The following is a 24,299-nucleotide window of genomic DNA, read 5'->3' as shown; positions in this document are numbered from 1 at the left end:
GACCTCAAGAAGGGTGAGAGACGGCGAGATTCGTCATGGAAAAGGGAACGTGTGAGACTCAAGAACCAGGAGCCGGGGAGAAGCTATAGAAAGAGAAAGAAAGCCCCCCCCCACCCAGCATGGGTGACGTGGACACTGGGGGGGGGGGAGACGACAGGAACAAGTTTGAGGCAAATGGATGGAGGAAGGAGTTGGGCTTTCACCTCCGTCTCCCCCACACCCCCATTTTGTATAGCAGCCCTCCTGTCCCTCCGTCCGTTCCCAGCCCAGCCTGTGCTCAGCGGCTGCATCCAGACAGCTGTTCCCCTCACCCTGGCAGTGGGGCTTGGGGCTGCTCCACTGGCCCTGACTACAGACACTCCGGGAGCCGCCCACCAGATGGAAGTCAGGGTCACACCGAAAGTCCACCCGAGCTCCGTCCAGGGCTGGGAGGTCCCCACCCGTCAAGAACACCTTCCCATTTTCCAGCATCAAATAAGACTTGGAGCAGATTCGGACTGTGGAGAGAGGAGGAGAGAGAGAGAGAGAGAGAGAGAGAGAGAGAGAGAGAGAGGCAGGTTGGAGAAAGCTCCTTGCCCTCAGCTTAGCAGAAGGCTCAGCCTTGGGTTTGGGCCCACAGCACCCTACAGTGTAGGAAGTCCGTGTAAACAGGGCTGGCCTCTCAGCTGCCAGGCCCCCCTTGGCCCTGGAAGCCTCCACACACATTCCCACAGAGAGGAGAGGAGAGGAGAGGAGAGGAAGCGGCATTGCCATGCAGAGACCCAAGATGGAGCTCTCGCACATCCAGTCAGTGGGCGGCTCTCTGGCTCTGAGATGGGTGGATGGAAGTGACTTTCAGATGCACAGTCAGATTTGCCTTTCTTATTCTAGCTGACTTCCTCTAAGGTGACACCGGCTTCTGTTTCTCGGACAGAGGTGTTCGGAAAGGCGATGAAATCATTTCAGAATATTTTTTTTGGCATCATGGGGCACAGATCACCCTTGAAGGGAACGACTCACAAAATGAATAATCAGGCTATTTTATCCATGGCCAGTGGCTTTAATGAAGGAAGGATGAAATGGAATGGGCAGGCTGCCCCCTTTGACGGCCTCCCCCTGCACACGGTCACTCACAACAAACGCATTTGTGATGCAGCGGCCCTGGGTTGGAAGCGGCTGGTTTGCAAACGATGCTAAGCTCGAGGCAGGAAGAGGAAGGGGCTCGAGGAAGGGAGAGGCCCTCGGAAGGCTACTCACCACATCGGCTGGGCGTGTCCATGTCTGTCCAGGAGCCGTTTGCCAGACACTTGCGCACCTTGGGCCCCACCACCTCGCGCTCCCCCCGGCAGACATACTCAATCTCATAGTCCACAGGCAGGAAGCTGATGGCCTTCACCTGGTCCCGGGTCAGGCCGCGGTACCGGATGCCCCCTTCCCAGGGCGGGTGTATGATCTGGCAACCTGAGGGGGCGAGCCAGGAAGGAGTAAAGAGAGGAAATGGTGGGGTGGGGCGGGGGGAGAGAAAAGGCAGAGTCAGCAGCGGAGACGGAGAGGCCAGGGCGTGGTCAGTGGGCAGGTGGGGGACCGCGGGGCGGGGAGAGGGGTGCTGGAGGGCGGGGATGGGGTGGGTACCGAACAGGACTCCGCTCAGAGAGTCGTGTGCCGCTCCCAGCACTCTGGACAGAGTCACGGGCCGGAGTGAAAGCTAACGGGAGCGCACAGGACGAGAGGTGGTCGGGGGGCGGGAAAGGAGAAGAGTACTTGGGGGACGGGAGGGGTGTGGTGGGCGAGGGAGCTGGGGGAGAAACGGCTGGAAAGGAGGGCGTTTGAGTTTTGAGTCAGGATGAGATGAGACGGGCCTTCCGAGGCCACCGGGGAGCCACACAGAACCCTGGCAAGGGCAGAACTGGGTCAGCGACGTGGAGCCGGGACGGCTGGGGCGAGGCGGCGACCCGGGCCACACACAGGAAGGCGGCCTGGTGCGGCGCTGCGGGGTGCCAGGAAGGCAGCCAGGGGTGGGCAGGTGGGCAGGCGGGCAGGCGGGCGGGGCGGCCGGGGTCGCAGAGAGGGCCGGGGAGGGGGGAGCAGGGCGCAGGGGTGCCGGAAGAGGTCGCCGCAGGAGGAGGCACCTTCCGAGGTGGCGTTGGGGGTCTGCGCCCCGCCCGCGCCCGGGGGGCTGAGGACCAGCGGCGCCAGCAGCAGCAGGAGCAGCAGCAGCAGCATCTGAGGGAGGGGCGGCCGTGAGGACCCGCCGAGCCCCCCGGCACTGCCCGGCCCCGGAGGCCCGGCCTTTCTCCCGGCTAGCCTCCGAGGCTCCGACCCGGGCTCAGCCCGGGGACCAGAGCGCCCCGCGAGGGAGGCGGGGGCGGAGCCCGCGCGGGTGGCGGAGAGGAGGGGAGGGAGGGCCTGTCCCCACCCTCCTCCTGCCTCCCCGGCCCCCCACCCTCCCGGGACCGCACTCCGCACCTCCTCCTCCTCCTCGGCCCCGGCCCCCGCGGCTCTCCGGCCGGCCGCGCTAACCCAGCTCCCCGCCTGCCTCCCCGCCGCCCCTGCCCTCCCGGCGCCCCGCGCCCCCAGCCCGGCCCTCCCGGCGCCCCGCGCCCCCAGCCCTGCTCTCCAGGCCCCGGCTCTTACCTCGGCGCCCCGGCCCGGCTCCCCGGCTGTCCCCGGCCTCCAGGCCCCAGGCCCGGCCGCTGCGCCCCGCTCCCCCGCCTCTCTCCTCCACCTTTCCCCTCCTGCCGACCCGCCGGCCCTCCAGTCCGGGCTCCGGCCCAGCCAGGGTCTCGGCCTTCTCTCCGTCCCCCCGACCCCACCCCCGTCTCTCCTTCCCCGGGGCGGCAGCGGCCGTAGGAGCGGGGAGCCGGGAGCGAGGAAGGCGGCGCCGGGGACCCGGGGAAGCTCCCGGGCGGAGGGAAGGAGGAGGGAGGGAGGGAGGGAGAAGACAGGGCGGGGGGAAGAGCGGGGGTGACGGGGGAGGGCCCCTCCCCCCTTCCCTCCCACCGCGGGGAGCCGGGAGCCGCCCCAGACCCCGGCCCCGCCCTGCGCCGCCCACGGCGCGGGGAGCGCAGCGGGGATGCTGGTGCGCGCACGCGCGCGCGCGCCACGGAGACCCACGGCCAGGCCGCTGGACGCCGGGGGTGGGGGCGAGCGACGCCGAGACGGGGAGCCTGGGATGCAGGTGGAAAAAGACGGTCGCTCCGAGGGGAGGCGGCTCTGGGTCCGGGTGAGAGGAGAGAGGCGTAGGTCCAAGGGCCACAGGAGGAGGAAGGGACGCGCAGGAGACAAAGGAGCAGCCGGGGTCAGACAGCGGAGCGGAGGGTCGGAGACGCGCTGAAGGCCCGAGCCACCTAAGCGCCACTGGAGATGGGTGGAGACGGCAGAGCCGGGGGACCCGGGAGCGGCTGCGCGGGTCCAGCGGCGCTGCCACCTGCCTGCTCCAGGAAGGGAATCTGGAGAGAGGTCTGGAAGCGAAAGACTGGCGAGGGCACACTGGCAAGGGGAGAAATTGAGATAGGAGGTTTAAGAAAAAAAAGGGAAGAGGGTTGTGCAAAGACAATAGAGCCCCCAAGAAGTGGACAGGAGCCTGCGTTATCTTCTGTAGTCCTGCAGGGCCTGGCAGTCCGTATTTCTTGACTGAGTGAGAACTGCAAGTGTCAGAGACAGGCCTTTTGGCAGTCCTGGAGACTACTGCCGAATGCGGTCCAGTGGTGGAGGGTGTGTGTGTATGTGTGTGTGTGCGCGCGCGCGCGTGCCGGTGTCTCTGTAGCTCCTGGGAGTGACTTTTGGCGAGAAGTCCTAGGGCTTCTTGGGGGGTGGGGGGGAACCACTTCTTTCTAGCCCTGGGGAAGAGGTGGGGAGAAGCCTAATGCTGTGAGACTGATTAGAAATGAGGTTCTCGCCTTCAACCTTTTTTATAACAAATATTTTGTAATGACTCCCTTACTATGCTGATTTGAAATTCATAGATAATAGGACCTACCTACATACATATGATTTTAAAAAAACCAGTGTGCTTCCTTGTCTGTAACATAAAGAGAAATGAGGGGGAAAAAAGAGTAATTTGTAGTAAAAGAGCATATACAATATTATGACGTGTTGAGGCCTGACTGCAGGAGAAGCTGTGATGAGAGCCAGGCGGGTGGAGACGCTGCCCACGAGCCGGTGCAGGTGCTCAGTGGGTGACTCCACTACCTCCAGCATGTTGCCACCAATGAAACAATGTAGCGAAGTGTTGAGCAACTCTCCAAGCAAAGCCATCTTCCCTAAATTTACACAGGACTGTAATTGCATTCCTAGAAAGTTCATTGTGTATTAAAACCTTTTTTTTTTTTTTTTTTTTACTGAATTAAATTTCAGACTCAGATAATTAAACACAGGTTTCACCTACATGAATGTCCTTGGGGACATTTGAGAATCTGGGTGAGGGACAGTTCTTCATTGTGCAAAGCTTTGCTTTGAAGAATATCTTATATCCCTGCCCGACCCAGGAATGCTGATTACGCCCCCCTCCAGTGTTGGAATTACTAAAAGAAAGCCCACACATCTGTACATGTTCCCTGGGGACGGGGTGAGACTCACTCAGCTAGAAAATAGACGAGAGCCTGACCAGGCGGTGGCGCAGTGGATAGAGCGTCGGACTGGGATGCAGAGGACTGAGGTTCGAGACCCCGAGGTCGCCAGGTTGAGTGCGGGCTCATCTGGTTTGAGCAAGGCTCACCAGCTTGGACCCAAGGTTGCTGGCTCGAGCAAGGGGTTGACTGCTGATGGCCCGTGGTCAAGGCACATATGAGAAAGCAATCAGTGAACAACTAAATGTTGGCAAGAGTCTCTCTGCAGTCCTGAATTATTGGGCAACTTTTTTCGTCAAATTTGTTCAATTTTTATTCCAATGTTTTACAAATGTTACCTTTACAATGTATGTATATATTTTGTAACAGAGACAGAGAGAGGGACAGACAGGAAGGGAGAGAGCTGAGAATCATCAATTCTTCATTGCAGCTCCTTAGTTGTTTATTGATTGCTTTCTCATATGTGCCTTGACCCAGGGCGGCAGGACTACAGCAGAGCTAGTGACCCCTTGCTCAAGCCAGTGACCTTGGGCTCAAGCCAGTGACCCCGCGCTCAAGCCGGCAACCTCGGGGGTTTCAAACCTGGGTCCTCTGCATCCCAGTCTGATGCTCTATCCACCTCGCCACCGCCTGGTCAAGCTACAATATATACCTTTTAAGTTTTGGGTTTCCTTAAACCTTTCTAGGCATGTAAAAACATCTGCTCATGTGGACAGAGGCATCTGAGGGTGTGGATAGAGGCTCCAATCATATTTATAATACAAACGGCTCAGATTTCTTTTTAATCACTTTTTAATTTTTCAATTACAGTTTACATACTTCATTAGTTTCAGATGTACACCCCAGCGTGTAGACATTACATAACTTACTAAAAAACCATTCCAGTACATCTGACACCATACATAGTTATTAGAATATTAGACTATTGTTGACGGTGTTCCCTGTGCTATACTGTACATTCTTGTGACTATTCTTTAACAATCAATTTGTACTTCTTAATCCCTTCACTTTTTTTTTTTTTTTCATTTTTCTGAAGCTGGAAACAGGTAGAGACAGTCAGACAGACTCCCGCATGCGCCCGACCGGATCCACCTGGCACGTCCACCATGGGGCGACGCTCTGCCCACCAGGGGGCGATGCTCTGCCCATCCTGGGTGTCGCCATGTCGCGACCAGAGCCACTCTAGCGCCTGGGGCAGAGGCCAAGGAGCCATCCCCAGCGCCTGGGCCATCTTTGCTCCAATGGAGCCTTGGCTGCGGGAGGAGAAGAGAGAGACAGAGAGGAAAGCGCGGTGGAGGGGTGGAGAAGCAGATGGGCGCTTCTCCTGTGTGCCCTGGCCGGGAATCAAACCCGGGTCCTCCGCATGCTAGGCCGACGCTCTACCGCTGAGCCAACCGGCCAGGGCTTTTTTTTTTCTTAATACAGGGACAGAGAGTCAGAGAGGGATAGACAGGGACAGACAGACAGGAATGGAGAGATGAGAAGCATCAATCATCAGTGTTTCGTTGTGACACCTTAGTTGTGCATTGATTGCTTTCTATGTGCCTTGACCACGGGCCTTCAGCAGACCGAGTGACCCCTTGCTCGAGCCAGCGACCTTGGGTCCAAGCTGATGATGAGCTTTGCTCAAACTAGATGAACCTGCGCTCAAGCTGGTGATCTCAGGGTCTAGAACCTGGGTCTTCCGCATCCCAGTCCGACGCTCTATCCACTGCGCCACCACCTGGTCAGGCTCGCTTCACCTTTCTCATTCACCCCCCAACCTCCTCCCAGCTGTCAACTGTCAACGTGTTCTCTGTATCTATGAGTCCCTTTCTGTTCTGCTTGTTTAGTTATTTTCTTTCTTAGACTCAATTGTTGATTGTTAAGCTTAATCCGGAGGGACTCAAAACATTGAAGATACGAACAAAATCCCTCGATTCTACACCAGAGCTTTATTGTCTAGCTTGGCCAAGCAGTGGCAACTCCGACAGAAATCTGAGGGAGAGGGCGCGCCGGCCCTTTGTTCTACTTAGTTTTTATAGTTTTGCAATCAGGAAGTACAGAAGCAAAAATTGCAATTAGGTGCCCTTTACCACTATTGGTTATAGTCATATGCCCTTTAACATGATAGGACCATGTTCAATTTGCAAGCCATACATCATTTTGGAGAAAACAAAATTTACAAGTCAACACAATGATAGAAAGATGTCTCTTTACATATTAAAAGACATTTCTATATTTTCTAATGTTTATCCGCCATCTCTGTCCAGAGTCACACACATCAACTATATGCATTCATATGGGAGAGGTAGTTTCCGTGGGGACAAAGGCCCGCAAATGGCTCATTGCTATAAGAAAAGGTTTATTTTGGCTTTTCTCTCCCTGCACCTAGCTAGCCATTCACCCCTTTCCCCACAGGTGTGGTGGAATGTCAGGGGATCCATGTTTTCCTCCCCTTTGCATTTACAATACAATGCCAAGGGGCCATCCTGGTTATGCCAATCACACAGTACAGAGACTATTCTCACAATTTCTCTGCACACCTTAACCCAAATTAATAAAATGTTCTTTAAGCCTCCTAAAATATTAATATCGATTCTGTAGCTTTTGGTACTTGACAACACCTGCGGGTGAGGTGGCGCAGTGGTTCCTCAGATAGATGTGTATTTATTACCATTTTATTATTCATATTTTTGTCCTTTCTTCTTTTTAAAAGGAGATTCTTTAAGATTTCATATGCCTTCCCGGTGATGGTGCAGTGGATAAAGCATCAACCCAGAATGTGAGGTCATTGGTTTGAAGCTCTGCTCTGAGGTCACTGGCTCTGAGCGCAGGCTGGTCGGCATGGGGTCAGTGCCTTGAGCAGGGAATTGTCCACATGGCCCCAAAGCTCACCAGCCTGAACCCAAAGGTCACTGGCATGAAAAGCCTAAGCTAGTTGGCTTGAGAAAGGGGACACTGGCTTGGCCCTGGTCAAGGCACATATGAGAAGCAATCAATCAACGCACCACTAAAGTGAAAGCAACTACAAGTTGATGCTTCGCATCCTGTCTCTCCTTTCCTTCCTCTCTCACACCCTCACTCAAAAAAAACTTGTTTTTTCATATAATACTGGTTTGATGCCAATGAACTCAGTTATTTGATCATGTCTTGTGGTAAGGTACCGAAGAATTGAAAAATTAATATTAATGTTTTAGGAGAAAAAGTCAGGTTTCTTGTCCTCTCCTTCCTGTAGAGCAGTGGTCCCCAACCCCCAGGCCGCAGACCAGTACCAGTCCGTGGGCCATTTTGTACCGGTCCGCAGAGAAAGAATAAATAACTTACATTATTTCCGTTTTATTTATATTTAAGTCTGAACGATGTTTTATTTATTTTTTTCTTTTTTTCTTTTCTTTTTTTTTCCTTTAGATTTTATTTATTCATTATAGAGAGGGGAGAGAGGGAGAGAGAGAGAAAGAAAGAAGGGGAGAGGAGCAGGAAGCATCAACTCCCATATGTGCCTCAACCAGGCAAGCCTAAGGTTTTGAACCGGCAACCTCAGCGTTTCCAGGTTGACGCTTTATTCACTGTGCCACCACAGGTCAGGCGAACGATGTTTTATTTTTAAGAAATGACCAGCCTGACCTGTGGTGGCACAGTGAATAAAGCGTCAACCTGGAAACGCTGAGGTTGCCGGTTCGAAACCCCAGGCTTGCCCGGTTAAGGCTCATATGGGAGTTGATGCTTCCTGCTCCTCCCCCTTCTCTCTCTCTCTCTCTCCTCTCTCTAAAAATCAATAAATAAAATATTTTTTAAAAAAAGAAAAAGAAATGACCAGATTCCCTTTGTTACATCCGTCTAAGACTCACTCTTGACGCTTGTCTCGGTCACATGATACATTTATCCGTCCCACCCTAAAGGCCAGTCCGTAAAAATATTTTCTGACATTAAACCGGTCCGTGGCCCAAAAAAGGTTGGGGATCACTGCTGTAGAGAATAAAGAGAAAGAAATGTGAAAGTTTCCTAGCTTGCAGAGACATACTGTGTAGGAAACCCCTTTTTACCAGGAAGCTTAAAGGACATTTTATAATTTAGGCTAAGCATACAGAGAGCTTTTGTAAAAATAATTTTTATACTTGTGTGATTTGCACCAACTCAGGATGGCCGACAGCATTGTGTTGTAAATGAAGAGAGAAGGAGATTGGATTCCCTCCCTCCCCCACACCTGTGAGGAAGCAGGTAAATAGCCAGCCAGGTGCAGGAAGAGCGAGATTGAGAAAACCTTTTTCTATTTGACGAGCCATTCTCGGGCATTGATCCCCTGGCACCAGGGAAACCACCCCTCCCCTCCTGAAAAATGTGCGATGGAGGTATGTTCCCCTAAACAAAGGAATGGCAAATGGACACTGGAAAATTTGGGAATAGCTTTTAATATGTAGAACAACATTTTTTTGCCATTCTGTTACCTTGTAAGTTTTCATATATAGGAATTGTAAGGTATTTTCCCCGCCGAGGAAGAAGGAAGGGCGTAGCCACGAAGTTTGGAATAGCAAAAGCTTTATTGAGTACAGCGCGTCCCGGAGGATGTCCTCTGGTTCGGGGGACACGGGCCAGGGAAGTTGCATGGGTGACCCACGTGGGGGAAGTTTAAAGGGTCCCTAGGGTGGTCGAGTTAATATGACAAGGTGAAATTTCATTGGCTGGCAGAGAGTCGCTCTTTTCCAAAGGACTCCTGGGAAGTTTCTTTTGGCGCACATGGGTGTGGGCAGTTCCAGCCAGAGTTCCCAGGTCTGGTTCCTCACGTGACCTTTCCCCATTGCCCACCGACCTCACAGGATTATTTTTATAAATCGTATAGAACAATATTATAAGCTTGCTAATGAATTATGTCATGTCTCCCCTCCCCCTTTTCCCACCAACCCGTGTGATCAAAGGTATATAACCTGCCTCAGGGCTGTGCACAGCGCGCATGATTTGGGTCAGCTATGCCCTGTGTTAGTCATATGCAGCCGACATATTAATAAATCTCCTTTTAATAAAACTCCTTAAAATTCATTTGGACTTGGTATCTCTGTGTAAACCCGGCAGAACGTTACTTTAGACCGGCATTTTATTTTTTATTTTTTTTATTTTTTTTTACAGAGACAGAGTCAGAAAGAGGGATAGACAGACAGGAATGGAGAGAGACGAGAAGCATCATTAGTTTTTCGTTGCAACACCTTAGTTGTTCATTGATTGCTTTCTCATATGTGCCTTGACCGCGTGCCTTCAGCAGACTGAGTAACCCCTTGCTGGAGCCAGCGACCCTGGGTCCAAGCTGGTGAGCTTTTTGCTCAAGCCAGATGAGCCCGCACTCAAGCTGGAGACCTCAGGGTCTCAAACCTGGGTCCTTCCACATCCCAGTCCAATGCTCTATCCACTACGCCACCACCTGGTCAGGCCGGAACATTACTTTATAACAGTCTATGACCCCATGCTCAAGCTGAGGACCCACGCTCAAGCTGGTTGAGTCTGCGCTCAAGCTGGCGACCTTGGGATTTTGAACCTGGGTCCTCAGTGTCCCAGGCCGATGCTCTGTCCACTGTGCCACTGCCTGGTAGCACTATATGACTTCACACATAGGTAGGCTACAAAACTGAGTCTCGCAGAGATAGATAATGGTGAAGTGGTTGCTAGGGAGAGTGGGTGATGTGGGAGGGGAGAGAGTAAAAAGGGGGTGATAGAAAATGATTTGACTTTGGCCTGACCAGGTGGTGGTACAATGATAGAGCATCGGACTGGGATGCAGAGGACCCAGGTTCGAGACCCTGAGGTCGCCAGCTTGAGCGCGGGCTCATCTGGCTTGAACAAAGCTCACCAGTTTGGACCCAAGGTCGCTGGCTTGAGCAAGGGGTTACTCGGTCTGCTGAAGGCCCCCGGTCAAGGCACGTATGAGAAAGCAATCAATGAACAACTAAGGTGTCACAACGCGTGATGAAAAACTAATGATTGATGCTTCTCATCTCTCCGTTCCCGTCTGTCTTTCCCTATCTATCCCTCTCTCTGACTCTCTCTCTGTCCCTGATAAAAAAAAATGATTTGACTTTGGGTGATGGGTACATAATGTAATCAACAATTCAAATGCTGTGAAAAGGTTGACCTGAAACCTATGTACTCTTGTTGATCAATGTCACCCCATTACCTTTAATTTTCTAAATAAAATTTAAAAGGGGGGATGTCATAAAGAATAAAAGTTTGCCTGACCAGGTGGTGGCGCAGTGGATAGAGCATCGGACTGGGATGTGGAAGGACCCAGGTTCGAGACCCCGAGGTCGCCAGCTTGAGCGCAGGCTCATCTGGCTTGAGCAAAAAGCACCAGTACTCGGTACTTCAGCAGGCCGAGTAACATCTGGCTCCAGCAGGGGGTTACTCGGTCTGCTGAAGGCCCACGGTCAAGGCACATATGAGAAAGCAATCAATGAACAACTAAGAAGTCGCAACGCACAACGAGAAACTGATGATTGATGCTTCTCATCTCTCTCCATTCCTGTCTGTCTGTCCCTGTCTATCTCTGCCTCTGTAAAAAAAAAAAAAAAAAAAAAAAAAAAAAAAAAAAAAAAAAAAAAAAAAAAGAATAAAAGTTTAATGAAAACATTAAGTAGAATCCTAAATTGAGAAGAAATCAAAAACATCTTCCAAGTTGAAGATCAGTTGTCATTTCACACCCAGAATGGTCACAGCACCTCCCAAGCCATTCACTTCTTGGTGGTTTCTGTCGTTTGCCAAAGACCTTGTAGATATTGGTGAAATGGGAGACTTTCTTCCATGGGCCATAGCTATGACACACTCTACACACATAAGTCCTTTCATCCTAGAACGACAGGATCATAATAATAGCTTTTTTTTTTTTTTTTTTTTTACTATATCCAGTCTGAGACAGTGTGTTTTCTTTCTTTTAATGTTTTCTGACATAGCTCTTTTTAGTTCCTTTTTTTCCATGGGAAACTGAAACTCAAATGAATTTAATAATTCACCCAACGTCTCACATGTTGTATCAGTCAAGATGAGAACATTTGTTGATCTGACCCCAAAGCCCCTGCTCAGCTTGATGACCAGCTGCAAGAAGCCTCCCTAGGGACCTATGGGTCGTCTCCCAGTCCTCTGCCTAGCAACATTGCTGATGCAAATGAAGCCACAGGGGTAATCACCACCTGAGTGAGGTTCCTGTTAGGAGCTTCGCCCTGGCCTAGAGAAGAGGATTCTGGGAATGCGTGCTTCTCCTGTGTTTATCAGGGTGCTCCGTTTTAGCAATATCTACACTCACTCACCTGCTTTGCAGGTGCTGTTATTTTGCTGCCCGGGACGCTGGCATCCCCAAAACCCTTTCCTTACGGCAAACGTTCCATGACTGTTTCTGGTATTGCATTTTTCCATCAATTGTGAACTGATGACCACTTATGAAAGGTTCTGGGAGTCAGAGGAAATGACCACTACTCAACTAGGACAGTTAATGGAGCGTATTAATAACCAGGATCAAACTGAGGCTGATCAGTGGAGGGACCGACGGTCAGCAACTTAGTATGGTCTTTTAAAAATTAAAAAAAAAATAATAGGGCCTGACCAGGAGGTGGCACAGTGGATAGAGCTTCGGACTGGGATGTGGAAGACTCAGGTTCAAGACCCCAAGGTCGCCAGCTTGAGCGTGGGCTCATTTGGTTTGAGCTAAGCTCACCAGCTTGGACCCAAGGTTTCTGGCTCAAGCAAGGGGTCACTGGGTCTGCTGAAGACCGCGGTCAAGGCACATATGAGAAAGCAATCAATGAACAACTAAGGTGTCGCAATGCACAATGAAAAACTAATGATTGATGCTTCTCACCTCTCCGGTCCTGTCCCTATCTATCCCTCTCTCTGACTCTCTCTCTGTAAAAAAATTAAAAAAAAAAAATAACAAGTTTCCTTGCTCTGGGGTAGAATTATTCAACACATAAACACATGAATATGATGGTGACAAGAAGACAGGAAGAAGTTGAAAATATATCTGATAAATAATAAAGGAAAGAAATGATGCATAAATTTATCTCCTTTGCTAAAAACCACCTCTGCGGAGTTCCATTTGGGGCAAATAATAAAAAGGGATAGAAAACAAAACAAAGCTACTGAAATGGTAGAGAAAACTTGGAGAACTCTAGGTCATTGTTCCTAAAAAGTCATCCGAACATAAAATGTTTGCATCTCCTCCCCACCCCACCCCCAACTACAGCAGAAACACCCGGAAGAGGATACCAGCCCGGAAACCTGGGTCCCGGGTTCTGATTCTTGCCCGGACAACGGTCATCTAACCTTGGGACACTCACAACCCCTCTGGCCTCAATTTTATTATTATCCGTAGAAAAGACTGAAACTATTTGATATTCTCATGTCACATGTTATTGCGAGGAGCAAATACAAGTATGGGAGACATTTTGAGGTTAGAAACTCCACCATGCATCCCAATTTGTATTTTCTCCACTGATTGACATTTCATGTTGGTATGTTGCACGCCACCAAGTCAAGTGCAAAAAACTCTTTGCAACTTTGGCAAATGACTGTAGTATGTTGTCTACTAAGTTCTCTCCCTCTCTCCCTCTCCCTCTCCCCCTCTCTCCCTCTCCCTCTCTCTCCCTATCTCTCTCTCTCTCTCTCTCTCCCCATCTCTGCTGAACTTCACCCAGGATCTTTCTTGAGCTTGCTTTGCGTCCAACGGCGTAGCAATAACTTAGTTTGACCATTAGGTGGCACTAGTCACAAGGCGTGTTTGGTTTCTTCAGAAACTGGGCACTTATCCCCAAACTAGGGGCTTTTCCAGGTTTGCTTGTTTAGTTAACTTTTTTTTTCTTTTAGTGAGAGACAGACAGACAGACAGACAGGCAAGGAGGGAGATGAGAAGCATCAACTCATAGTTGCAGCAGTAGTTGTTCATTGACTGCTTTCTCATATGTGCCTGGACCCCAAGCTCCAGCTGAGCCAGTGACCCCTTGCTCAAAGCCCAGCGACCTTTGGGCTCAAGCCAGCAACCACGGGGTCACGTCTATGATCCCACGCTCCAGCGGGCCGCATTCAAGCCAGATGAGTCCTCACTCAAGCCCTGGCGACCTCGGGGTTTGAACCCGGGTCCTCGTGATGCTCTATTCATTGTGCCACCGCCTGGTCGGGTGTTGGGCAGATAAAATGTATTATGCTCACTTTGTTAAAGATGGAGGCCATCGCCCCGGTGATATTAATGTGTGTTGAGAATCCTTGTAGCCTGGGGCTTGGTTTTGGGATTAAGCCTTTCCCACCCTTTTTGATGTGGGGTGGTACAATCCAATCATACCTCAGAGAAAGTGACTTTGTATTAGAGACTTCCCTATTTTGTATATTGGATTGGATTAAGAGTTTGGATTTCTACACTATAAAATGGGGACGAAGCGGGAACTTGCGCTCTTGGTTCCTGAGATTATCGTTAGAAGAGAGAGCAGAGGAGAGCAGAGAAAGGCCACGTGGAGGAGGCCAGGAGAAGCAGCCAAGATGGCGGAGTGCTGAGTGAGATGCCAGTTTGTGTAGAGTTTGTATCTGGGATAAGGAAGGAGATGGGGAACTGAGGAGAATAAGTCTGGTGAGCTAGAAACCTTTGATTCTAGGAAACTCGGATAAGTCAGTGGCTTTGTGAGCACTGAATGTGAGTGGGTTTTGGAGCCCAGTGTGTATTTTTACTTGCCCGCCAGGTGCAAGCTAGAATTAAAGACTATGGCCCACCAGTTTTTGGCTCCGCTGTTTCTTTACCGACTGTCCGAATCCAATGCGAACCTGCATGAGCCGGGCTGCTGTGATTCTGGCCCTGGCCCTGGCTACTGGCTTTACATCGGGCAAAAAAAACAACCAAAAAACAACTCACAAAAACTTTTAACTTCAGAGTTAACAACTTGGTTGATCAAGTGAACGTGTAAATATTGACCTAGAAGAGGGATTACAATGCAAGAAAGTGCCTGAGGGGGCCTCCGAGCCCAAGAGGGAATATCAAGGCTGAGGATCTGAAGGTGCGGTTCTACTTTGTCAGCCATTCTTTTAACAAAACTGTTCTCTCATGTACCCCTCACTCTTGCACACTAAGGAGGGTTCTGGGAAAACAGCACGAAGTCCCACCCTACTTTCCCAGGCACGGGCCCTGCAGGAGTGATGAAGGCTTTGGAGAGAGAGCCAGACACAGGTCTAAGCACTTTACCTTGTTTCATTTCATTCTCACGTCAACCCCCATGACGTGGGTGGTGTCATTCCTGTGAAGCCAGGAGCCGCCATCGTGGCCATTCACATGCAGGTTCACATTGGATTTGGACAGACAGTAATGAAACAATGGAGCCAAGAACTGGTGGGTCATCATCTTTAATCCTAGCTTGCACCCAGCAGGCAAGTAAAAACACACACTGGGCTCCAAAACCCACTCATTCAGTGCTCACAAAGCTACTGATTTATCCGAGTTTCCTAGAATCAAAGGTTTCTAGCTCACTAGCCTTATTCACCTCTTTTCCCCATCTCCTTCTCTCTGCACAAACTCTGCATAAACTGGCTTCTCCTTCAGCACTCCGCTATCTTGGCTGCTTCTCCTCTCCTCCACGTGGCCTTTCTCTGCTCTCCTCTCTAATGCTAATCTCAGGAACTGAGAGAGAGCAAGCTCCCGGTCTGCCCCACCTTATAGTGTAGAAATCCACACCTTTAATCCAATATACAAACAAGGAAGTCTCTGATACAAAGTCATTTATCTGAGGCATAATGGGATTCCTCATGAGAGTGCACCATCCTATAGCAAAAAAAGGTGGGAAAGGCTTCGTCCTAAAACCAAGCCCCAGGCTACAAGGATCCTGCCTGCCCACAGCCCGCCCCCAACATACATTAATATAATCACGCCCATCCCAAGCAAGAATGTCAACCAATATCATCACCTGGGCAATGGGCCTCCATGTGGGCAGCACCATCTTTAACAAAGTGAGCATAATATATTTCATCTGCCCAACAATTCCCCATTTTAAAGATGAAGAAACTGAGGTTTCTTTAAGTTAGCTGTCCTAAGTCTCAGGTCTCCAAAACACGTGCATCAATCAATGGGGTGGAGCTAGAATATGCGCCTGAGCTTCTTTTTTTTTTCCTATTTTTTTTTTTTTAGATTTTATTTATTTATTTTTATTGGAGAGAGAGAGAGAGAAGAGGGGAGGAGCAGGAAGCATCAACCCCCATATGTGCCTTGACCAGGCAAGCCCAGGGTTTCGAACTGGCGACCTCAGCATTCCAGGTCAACACTTTATCCACTGCGCCACCACAGGTCAGGCCCATGCTTCTTAGTATATGTGAAGATTCAGGGTCCTCCATTTTTTGGAAAAGGATATTATGGGTACTTAAAAGAGCCCCGGAGATTTTGGACTGCACAGTGAGCCCTCCATTTAGTTTTCTCTGCTATGAAAAAAACAAACAGCCTGACCAGGTGGTGGTGCAGTGGATAGAGCATCAGACTGGGATGCGGAGGACTCAGGTTTGAGATCCCGAGGTCTCCAGCTTGAGCGCAGGCTCATCTGGTTTGAGCAAAAAGCTCACCAGCTTGGACTCAAGGTCGCTGGCTCGAGCAAGGGCTCACTCAGTCTGCTGAAGGCCCACGGTCAAGGCACATATGAGAAAGCAATCAATGAACAACTAAGGTGTTGTAACGTGCAATGAAAAACTAATGATTGATGCTTCTCATCTCTCTCCATTCCTGTCTGTCTGTCCCTGTCTATCCCTCTATCTGACTCAGTCTGTCTCTGTAAAAAATAAATAAATAAATAAATAAATAAATAAAATTGAAAAAAAAAAAAAGAATTATCCAAATCTGTAAGAATTTTTTAAGTTTATTTGAACGCAACTGTTGACAATTGCCAGGAAGCAAAGTCTCAAGGGATTGAGAAACTGCTCCAGAAAACGGTGGTTTCACCACTTATTTTATACAGATGTGGGGGGAGGGGGGTACATGAGATTGATTGGCCTGATGATAGATTAGGAAGGTGGGGAAATCTCTGGGATTGGGTAAAAAGTACTGAAACTGAAAGTGCTTTTACATAAATAGGAATAAGATAGCTCGTAGCTAACATGATAACACGTGGGTTCCTCCCCTGGTGGACACTTGCCCTGGGGGCGGGGCAGGAAAAGATTACCTGCGTGTTATCAGGTACGTTACTGCAGATGCAGAAGGGCCTGGCCTGTGGTGGCACAGTGGAGAAAGCATCGACCTGGAACGCTGAGGTCGCCTGGTCAAGCCACATATGGGAGTTGATGCTTCTTGCTCTTCCCTCCCTTCTCTCTCTCTAAAATGAATAAATAAAAATCTTCAAACAAAAATTAGATGCAAAAGACAACAGACAGGCTAGATTAAGGTAAGCATTGAACTTTGTTAGAAAATACCTGCCTGGGTGGGTGCTCCAGGGTCTGGGTCTTCCTTCTCTCGACTGGTCGTTGTGGGTCAAATAAGTTTGCAAATATGATGTATATGTTTGCTTGCTTATATTGTAGTTTGCATTGGGTGTGGGGGACAGGCTGTAAGCAGTCAGGGTCCTTATAGCCTAAGGCTTAGTTTTAAGACTAAGCCTTTCCCACCCTTTTAATACTAAGATCTTCTCAACACTAAGCTTTTCCCCACACCCTTGACTGTTGCATGATGTGGGATGGTGCACTCTCACGAGGAATTCCATTTATGCCTCAGAAAAGTGGCTTTGTATCAGAGATTTCCTTGTTTGTATACTGGCTTAAATGCTTTAGGCTTTAATTTTCTACACTATAAAATAAGAGAGTCCAGAGGCTCTCTCTCTCTCTCTCAGTTCCTGAAATTAGCATTGCAGAGGAGAAGCAGCCAAGATGCAAAGTGCTGAAGGAGAAGCCAGTTTGTGCAGAGAGAAGGAGATGTGGAACAGACGCGAATAACCTTTGTGTAAAGCCAGCAGCCACGGCTGCCACTACCACTATCACAGCAGCCTGGCCCATGCAGGTTCGCATTGGATTCGGACAGTCGGTAAAGAAACAACGGAGCCACAAACTGGTGGGCCATAGTCTTTAATTCTAGCTTGCACCCGGCGGGCAAGTAAAAATACACACTGGGCTCCAAAACCCACTCACATTCAGTGCTCACAAAGCCACTGACTGATCCGAGTTTCCTAGAATCAAAGGTTTCTAGCTCACCAGCCTTATTCTCCTCAGTTCCCCATCTCCTTCCTTATCCCAGATACAAATACTACACAAACTGGCATCTCACTCAGCACTCCGCCATCTTGGCTGCTTCTCCTGGCCACATGTCCTCTTTCTGCTCTCTGCTCTGTTCCCTCTGCTCTCTCATGCTAATCATCCCAGGAACCAAGAGAGCAAGCTCTCGCTCCGTCCCCATTTTATAGTGTAGAAATCCAAACTCTTAATCCAATATACAAAATAGGGAAGTCTCTAATACAAAGTCACTTCTCTGAGGCATGATTGGATTGTACCGCCCCACATCAAAAAGGGTGGGAAAGGCTTAATCCCAAAACCAAGGCTCAGGCTACAACAATCCTGCCTGCCCCCAACACACATTAATATCACCTGGGCAATGGCCTCCACGTGGGTAACGTCATCTTTAACAAAGTGAGCATAATACATTTTATCTGCCCAACACTTTGATTCTAGGAAACTCGGATGAGTCAGTGGCTTTGGGAGCCTGAATGGAAAGGGAAGTGTTTTCCCACTGTGTGTATTTCTTGCCCGCCAGGTGCGAGCTAGGATTAATGGCCCACCAGTGCTTGGCTCCGTTGTTTCATTACCGTCTGTCTGAATCTAATGCGAACCTTCACGGGTCAGGCGGCTGTGATGGTGGCCGTGGCTACTGGCCTTACAGTCGTCTAGGCTGGACTGGCCCAGAGAAACGAGGTGGACAGCGGAGGAAAGCAGGTGACCTGAGGCAGTGAGTCTGCCACTGCGCCACCACAGGTCAGGCCTGTCTGGAGGAAAGGGTTGGGCAGCGCCTCCGCAGGCACCTACCTCACTTTTGCATGATTTAGTCTCCTACTGCCCTCAAAACCCTGGGTGGGAAGTTCTCCTGGGGACTAGGGGCGCATCCTGGGCTTTTAGCTGCAAGGTCTTGCCGGGTGTTGGCGAGAGGCAGCGGGGAAAACGGGAAAGACATAGCCTTTTCTTGTACCACCCAGCCACGCGGGGACAACCACGTCCAGGGCTGCGGAGCTCACACTGGGCCGTTCTGACGGAGGGAAGAGTCTTCCTTGTGTTGAACTGGAACCGGTCTCGGAAGGCCTGGGCCCACCTGTTAACCCCACGAGGATATCTACAGAGTAGCTAGTATGTGCGTCACAATCAGGGCGAGTTCATTTCCTTTTCTAGAAGAAGAAAAAAGAAAAGCCAAGTGCCCTATTCGCCTGGTTCCTAACAAGCTGAATGCTTTTCTTTATGAAAGGTAAATACATCGGTAAAATTTTAGGATAGTAACTAAGAAGACGCAAAAGTGGGGGGAGGGGGAAATGATAAAAATAAAAGTTAAACCTTTAGCAAAGCATCATGGGTTTTATGTGGTCTCTGTTTCTCAATTTCCTACACTGCGTTACTGATCATGAACGCAGCGGCAGGGAGAGAGGCACGCGCTCCCCGCCCGAGCGTGCCGCCCCGAGCACGCGCGCATCGCCCCAGCACGCGCTCATAGCCCCGTGCACGCGCGCGCCGCCCCTGCACGCGCTCATAGCCCCGAGCACGCGCGAATCGCCCCAAGTACGCGCTCAAAGCCCCGAGCACGCGCGCATCGCCCCAGCACGCGCTCATAGCCCCGTGCACGCGCGCGCCGCCCCTGCACGCGCTCATAGCCCCGAGCACGCGCGCACCGCCCCGAGCACGCGCTCATAGCCCCGAGCACGCGCGCACCGCCCCGAGCACGCGCTCACCGCCCCAAGCACGCGTTCATAGCCCCGAGCACGCGCACACCATCCGGAGCACGCGCTCAAAGCCCCGAGCACGCGCACACCATCCGGAGCACGCGCTCATAGCCCCGAGCACGCGCGCACCGCCCCGAGCACGCGCTCACCGCCCCGAGCACGCGTTCATAGCCCCGAGCACGCGCGCACCGCCCAGAGCACGCGCTCATAGCCCCGAGCACGCGCACACCATCCGGAGAACGCGTGCACCGCCCTGAGCACGGGCGCACCCACCGGAGCACGCGCTTGCTGGGGTGCCGCGTCTCCAGCTTAGCTGTGCAACATCTGGATAACTGGATATAGATTTAGCACATTTTCAGTCTGTCAGTCATTGAGCCTTCATGGAATATCCAGGCAAATTTAAACGATGAGAATCACGCCACAAAAGTGGAAAAGAAAATGTCCACATTCTTCTTGGTACTTGTGTGGGTAGAGGGAGTAGCAGAAGACGAGTCACTTGCGCGTGAGGGCTCATGACAGCATGTTTGGAGGAGGGGCTGTGAAACCTGGCACCTCCCACGGACTCATGTCATGTCATTCTCATCACAAGCCTAACGAGATGCCTCTGATATTCCCCCATTTCCAGTAGAGAAAGCTGAAGTCCACTGTGTAAAGGTGAGCGGTGTAATCACTACAGGTGCCAGTTTTGAGGCTAGAAAGCCGGGCTCCCTAGGGGTGTGACCGTGAGCAAGTGGCCTTGTGCAACACGTCCCACTTTGTGCAGGCCAGTGTATCCATATTGGTTAAAATGACAAATACGCATGCTCTTTGTGCCAATAATTCCACCTGTGTCAAAGGCAGAGTGAACTTCAGGGACATGTGGCCAGGGCAGTCACACAGGATCCATGCTTAGAAGAAGACAGGGACACTGTATGTGGGGTTTTTTGTTGTTGTTGTTGTTTTTTTGTTTTTTTTTCATTTTTTTTTTTTTTTTCTGAAGCTGGAAACAGGGAGAGACAGTCAGACAGACTCCCGCATGCGCCCGACCGGGATCCACCCGGCACGCCCACCAGGGGGCGACGCTCTGCCCACCAGGGGGCGATGCTCTGCCCATCCTGGGCGTCGCCATGTTGCGACCAGAGCCACTCTAGCGCCTGAGGCAGAGGCCACAGAGCCATCCCCAGCGCCCGGGCCATCTTTGCTCCAGTGGAGCCTTGGCTGCGGGAGGGGAAGAGAGAGACAGAGAGGAAAGCACGGCGGAGGTGTGGAGAAGCAAATGGGCGCTTCTCCTGTGTGCCCTGGCCGGGAATCGAACCTGGGTCCTCCGCACGCTAGGCCGACGCTCTACCGCTGAGCCAACCGGCCAGGGCCCATTGTTTTTTTTTAACAGAGACAGAGAGAGAGAGTCAGAGAGAGGGATAGATAGGGACAGACTGGAAGGGAGAGAGATGAGAAGCATCAATCATCCGTTTTTCGCTGCGCAGTTGTTCATTGATTGCTTTCTCATATGTGCCTTGACCGTGGGGCTACAGCAGACCAAGTAACCCCTTGCTCGAGCCAGCGACCTTGGGTCCAAGCTGGTGAGCTTTTGCTCAAAGCAGATGAGTCCATGCTCAAGCTGGCGACCTCAGGGTCTCGAACCTGGGTCTTTCTCATCCCAGTCCAATGCTCTATCCACTGTGCCACCGCCTGGTCAGGCTGTATGTGGTGTTTTAATGATCTTTGTCATAGTTTTGAAATCTTTCTTTATTCCCCCTCATTGACTTGAGAGAGAGAGAGAGAGAGAGAGAAGCATCAACTCCTTGTTGTGCACCCATTTACTGCTTCTCATCCATGCCCTGACTGGTGACCTCATGATTGAGCCAGGGACCTCGGTGCTCCCTGATGACACTCTGTCCACTGTGCCACCGGTCAGGGAAATACTTTTGTCTTCCAGGGTGTGCTTTGTGAGTCCGATGAGACGACAGGACGTGGGCTGGGGGCTTGGCACCTGGGCTCGAGCTTTGTTTTGCTGCTGGCACCCTGCAGCCTGCCCAGAACTGGGCTTTGCCCGCCCTTCCCCACCCCCCACAGGAATCACTGCCGCCCTCTGTGCTGCCCACTCACAGCAGGGACCTGGCCACGGGGTGGGAAGGAAGGGGCAGACAGGCACACACACCTGGCCTGCTCGGTGGAGAAGTGCATTCGCCCCCTAAGTGTAGCTGTGCCTGAAGAAGTGCGACATTGAACAGCAAAAACGATCAAAATAAAGTCACCACGACATTTAGAGGGCGAGACTGCGGAAGAAAGGAAAAGGCTTTTTGCTCCTTACATTCTGCATAAGGGCCTCGATCGTTTCATTCTGTGCTGGGACCCCAGACTTAGGTAGCTGGCCCTGCTTAGTAAACCAGGGTTCATGGCCAAACTGTGTGTAAAAGCAGAAAGGTCGAAAATGGTGTCCTGACACTCACTGACGTATGCGCTTGGGTAACACACACAGAATAAAGCTGCAGGGAAGCTGGCATGTAACTTCATGGAGGCAGGTGTTTTCCCTCGATGAGCCCTGGCCGGATAGCTCAGCTGTGTAGAGCCTTGTCACCAAGTGCAGAGGTTGCCAGTTCGATGTTCCTCTCTTTCTCCCTTCCTCTCTCGCTAAAATCAATCAATAAAAATTAAAAAAATAAAAGACTTTTGTCTTGTTGAAAGTTTAATTACGAGTTCATGCTTCTCACTCTTTCTCCTCCCTGCCTCTCTTCCTTCCTGCCCTGCCCCCCTTCCTTAAATAAATAAAATTTTAAAAACAACACGTGTAAACAGCTCAGAGCAGTGGCACATGGAAGCATTCACTGAGATTTTTTTTTGGTATTTTTTCCCCCAGAGATGCTGTGATTTCTCCAAATTGGCTTTGATTGTCTAAGTTCTGACCCTCTCTGCTCCCCCAACCCTCCACCCCACTCTGATTTCTCTCCTTGCTTTTTTTTTAAATATTTTATTTATTCATTTGAGAGAGAGAAGGGAGACACAACTCCCATATGTGCCTTGACCAGGCAAGCCCAGGGTTTTGAACCGGCAATCTCAGCGTTTCCAGGTTGACGCTTTATCCACTGCGCCACCACAAGTCAGGCAAGGCACTCCTTGCTTTTGATAGCTGAACTGGTGATGAATAATTTCAAGCACCCTAGGACCCCCAAACGTTGCCCAGGAAAGCATCTTGGGCGTAACCCCCGACCTGGACCTGAGGGGCATCGTGGAGGGAGGGCGCCATAGGGCGTTTCATGCTCTGGAAAGAGAGAATCCTGCTTCAGAGGAACTCAGGGGTGCACAGGGGCTCCTCCAGCCTCCGGCCTCCACTTTCACCCTCACAGCTCCAGAGGGTCCCACATGCTCGTGCCCAAGCTCCAGCTGCTTGCCGGCAGAAGGAATAAACAGCTCCCAGACTCAGCAAACGGAGTCTGTCCTCCGAGCCCCTGGTGCTCATTTCAGACAGAAGCAGAGAGTGTGATGTTCCAGCGATGTTCCCAGCACTCGAATGGTACTGTCCGATATACAGTAACTCTTCTGTGATGACGGAAATGGTCTGTATTTGTGCTCTCCTGTGTGATAACCATTAGCCCTAGGGGCTACTGAGCACTTGAAACACAGCAAGTTCAATCGAGGAAGTGAATTTTAAATTTTATGTAATTTTAATTAAATGGACACTATGGTTAGGAATGACAGTATTAGACAGCATGGTTTAAGTAGTCTGTCTGACCCATCCTTCTTCTTCTTCCTATTATTATTATTAAATGAGACATCCTTGCTTTAGGATTGGGAAATTTTCTTTTAAGATTTTATTTATTTATTTTAGAGAGAGGGAAGGAGGAGCAGAAAACGTCAACTCCCATATGTGCCTTGACCAGGCAAGCCCAGGGTTTCCAGCCGGTGACCCCAGCGTCCCAGGTCGATGCTCTATCCGCTGCGCCCCCACAGGTCAGGCGGGGAATATTTCTCGAACTCGGTGCTGATGCTAACCTCATCCTGCCCCGATCAGCTGAACCCAGGAGGTGGGGTGGGGGCGGGGGAGGAATCGTGTATCCACTCCAGACCTCACTGTCCCCTACAACAGCGAGGAAATCAGTGATGTCACGGCAGAGGGAGGTGTCTGGTTGCTGGCTTTGCCCTCACTGGCTATGTTGACGGACGGGACAGCTGCTGACCTTGCTCAGCGTCCATGCTGGCCTCTCGAAGCACAGGTGGCCACCAACGCCTGGCGTGTGCAACTTGCGAGGGGTCAGAAGGAGGCCTCTGCGGTGTGTGGGATGTTTCGCCCCGAAGGCAACCACGACCCTGTGGACTCAAGAAAAACTCTGTCCTCCCCTTAAGTACCTAGAAGAATTTAAATCAGGGGGGTGTCGTCATCACAGAGGATCAAAGACAACCTTTTCCACCTATCACAGGGTTGGGCAAACGTCTTGTCATCCTGCCGTAACCCCCAGGGCACCGGACCTCATCCCTAGCTCAGGACGCCTGATCTATCTCGTCTTAACTGTCTGGCCCCGAACCTCTCGTGCTCGTGGGGTCTCTGACACTCATGTGTGCAGGGCCCCCTAGGTATGTGTGTAGTTAAATCTGGCCATGTTCTCTAACTAACCTGCTCACACCTTCGAGCAGCTCAGAGAAGCTCAGGACTTTCCTAAATGTATCCTTGGGAGCAAGAAGCTAACTCAGCTCGCGGGGCCTGCGTACATCGGAGCAGAGGAAGGGGGTTTGGATTTGCAGGAGAAAAGGGAAGTCAGCCATGAAGAAGAACGGCCTGGCAGTATGTGGCCATAGAAAGAGGAATCCTCACCTAAAGGTTCTTCTTTAATGCCTGTGAACAAAGAAATGACCCCTCTCCCTCTAGACGGACGCTGGGAGGACAGGGGTTGAGGAACCTTGC

The 24,299-nt window shown here is 51.0% G+C and overlaps 1 protein-coding gene across 2 annotated transcripts in view; it reads right to left on the bottom strand.

Annotated features, from left to right (window-relative positions):
- GABBR1 (gamma-aminobutyric acid type B receptor subunit 1) overlaps positions 1-2,726 on the bottom strand; it is a 35,663-nt gene extending 32,937 nt beyond the window's left edge. The window contains exons 1-4 of one of the 2 annotated variants that reach the window (XM_066359979.1): positions 2,614-2,726; positions 2,109-2,202; positions 1,237-1,440; positions 312-497 (exon numbers count right to left, since the gene is read on the bottom strand). In XM_066359979.1, the coding sequence (XP_066216076.1) occupies positions 312-497; positions 1,237-1,440; positions 2,109-2,202 (484 nt within the window). In that variant the 5' untranslated portion in view covers positions 2,614-2,726. The remainder of the gene's footprint in view (positions 1-311; positions 498-1,236; positions 1,441-2,108; positions 2,203-2,613) is intronic. The other variant, XM_066359980.1, reaches the window with a different exon arrangement.
- Between the last annotated feature and the right edge of the window lie 21,573 nt (positions 2,727-24,299).

Source organism: Saccopteryx leptura, chromosome 1 (genome assembly GCF_036850995.1).
Source record: "Saccopteryx leptura isolate mSacLep1 chromosome 1, mSacLep1_pri_phased_curated, whole genome shotgun sequence".
Lineage (NCBI taxonomy): Eukaryota > Metazoa > Chordata > Mammalia > Chiroptera > Emballonuridae > Saccopteryx > Saccopteryx leptura.
This window is presented reverse-complemented; position numbering and strand designations above follow the sequence as displayed.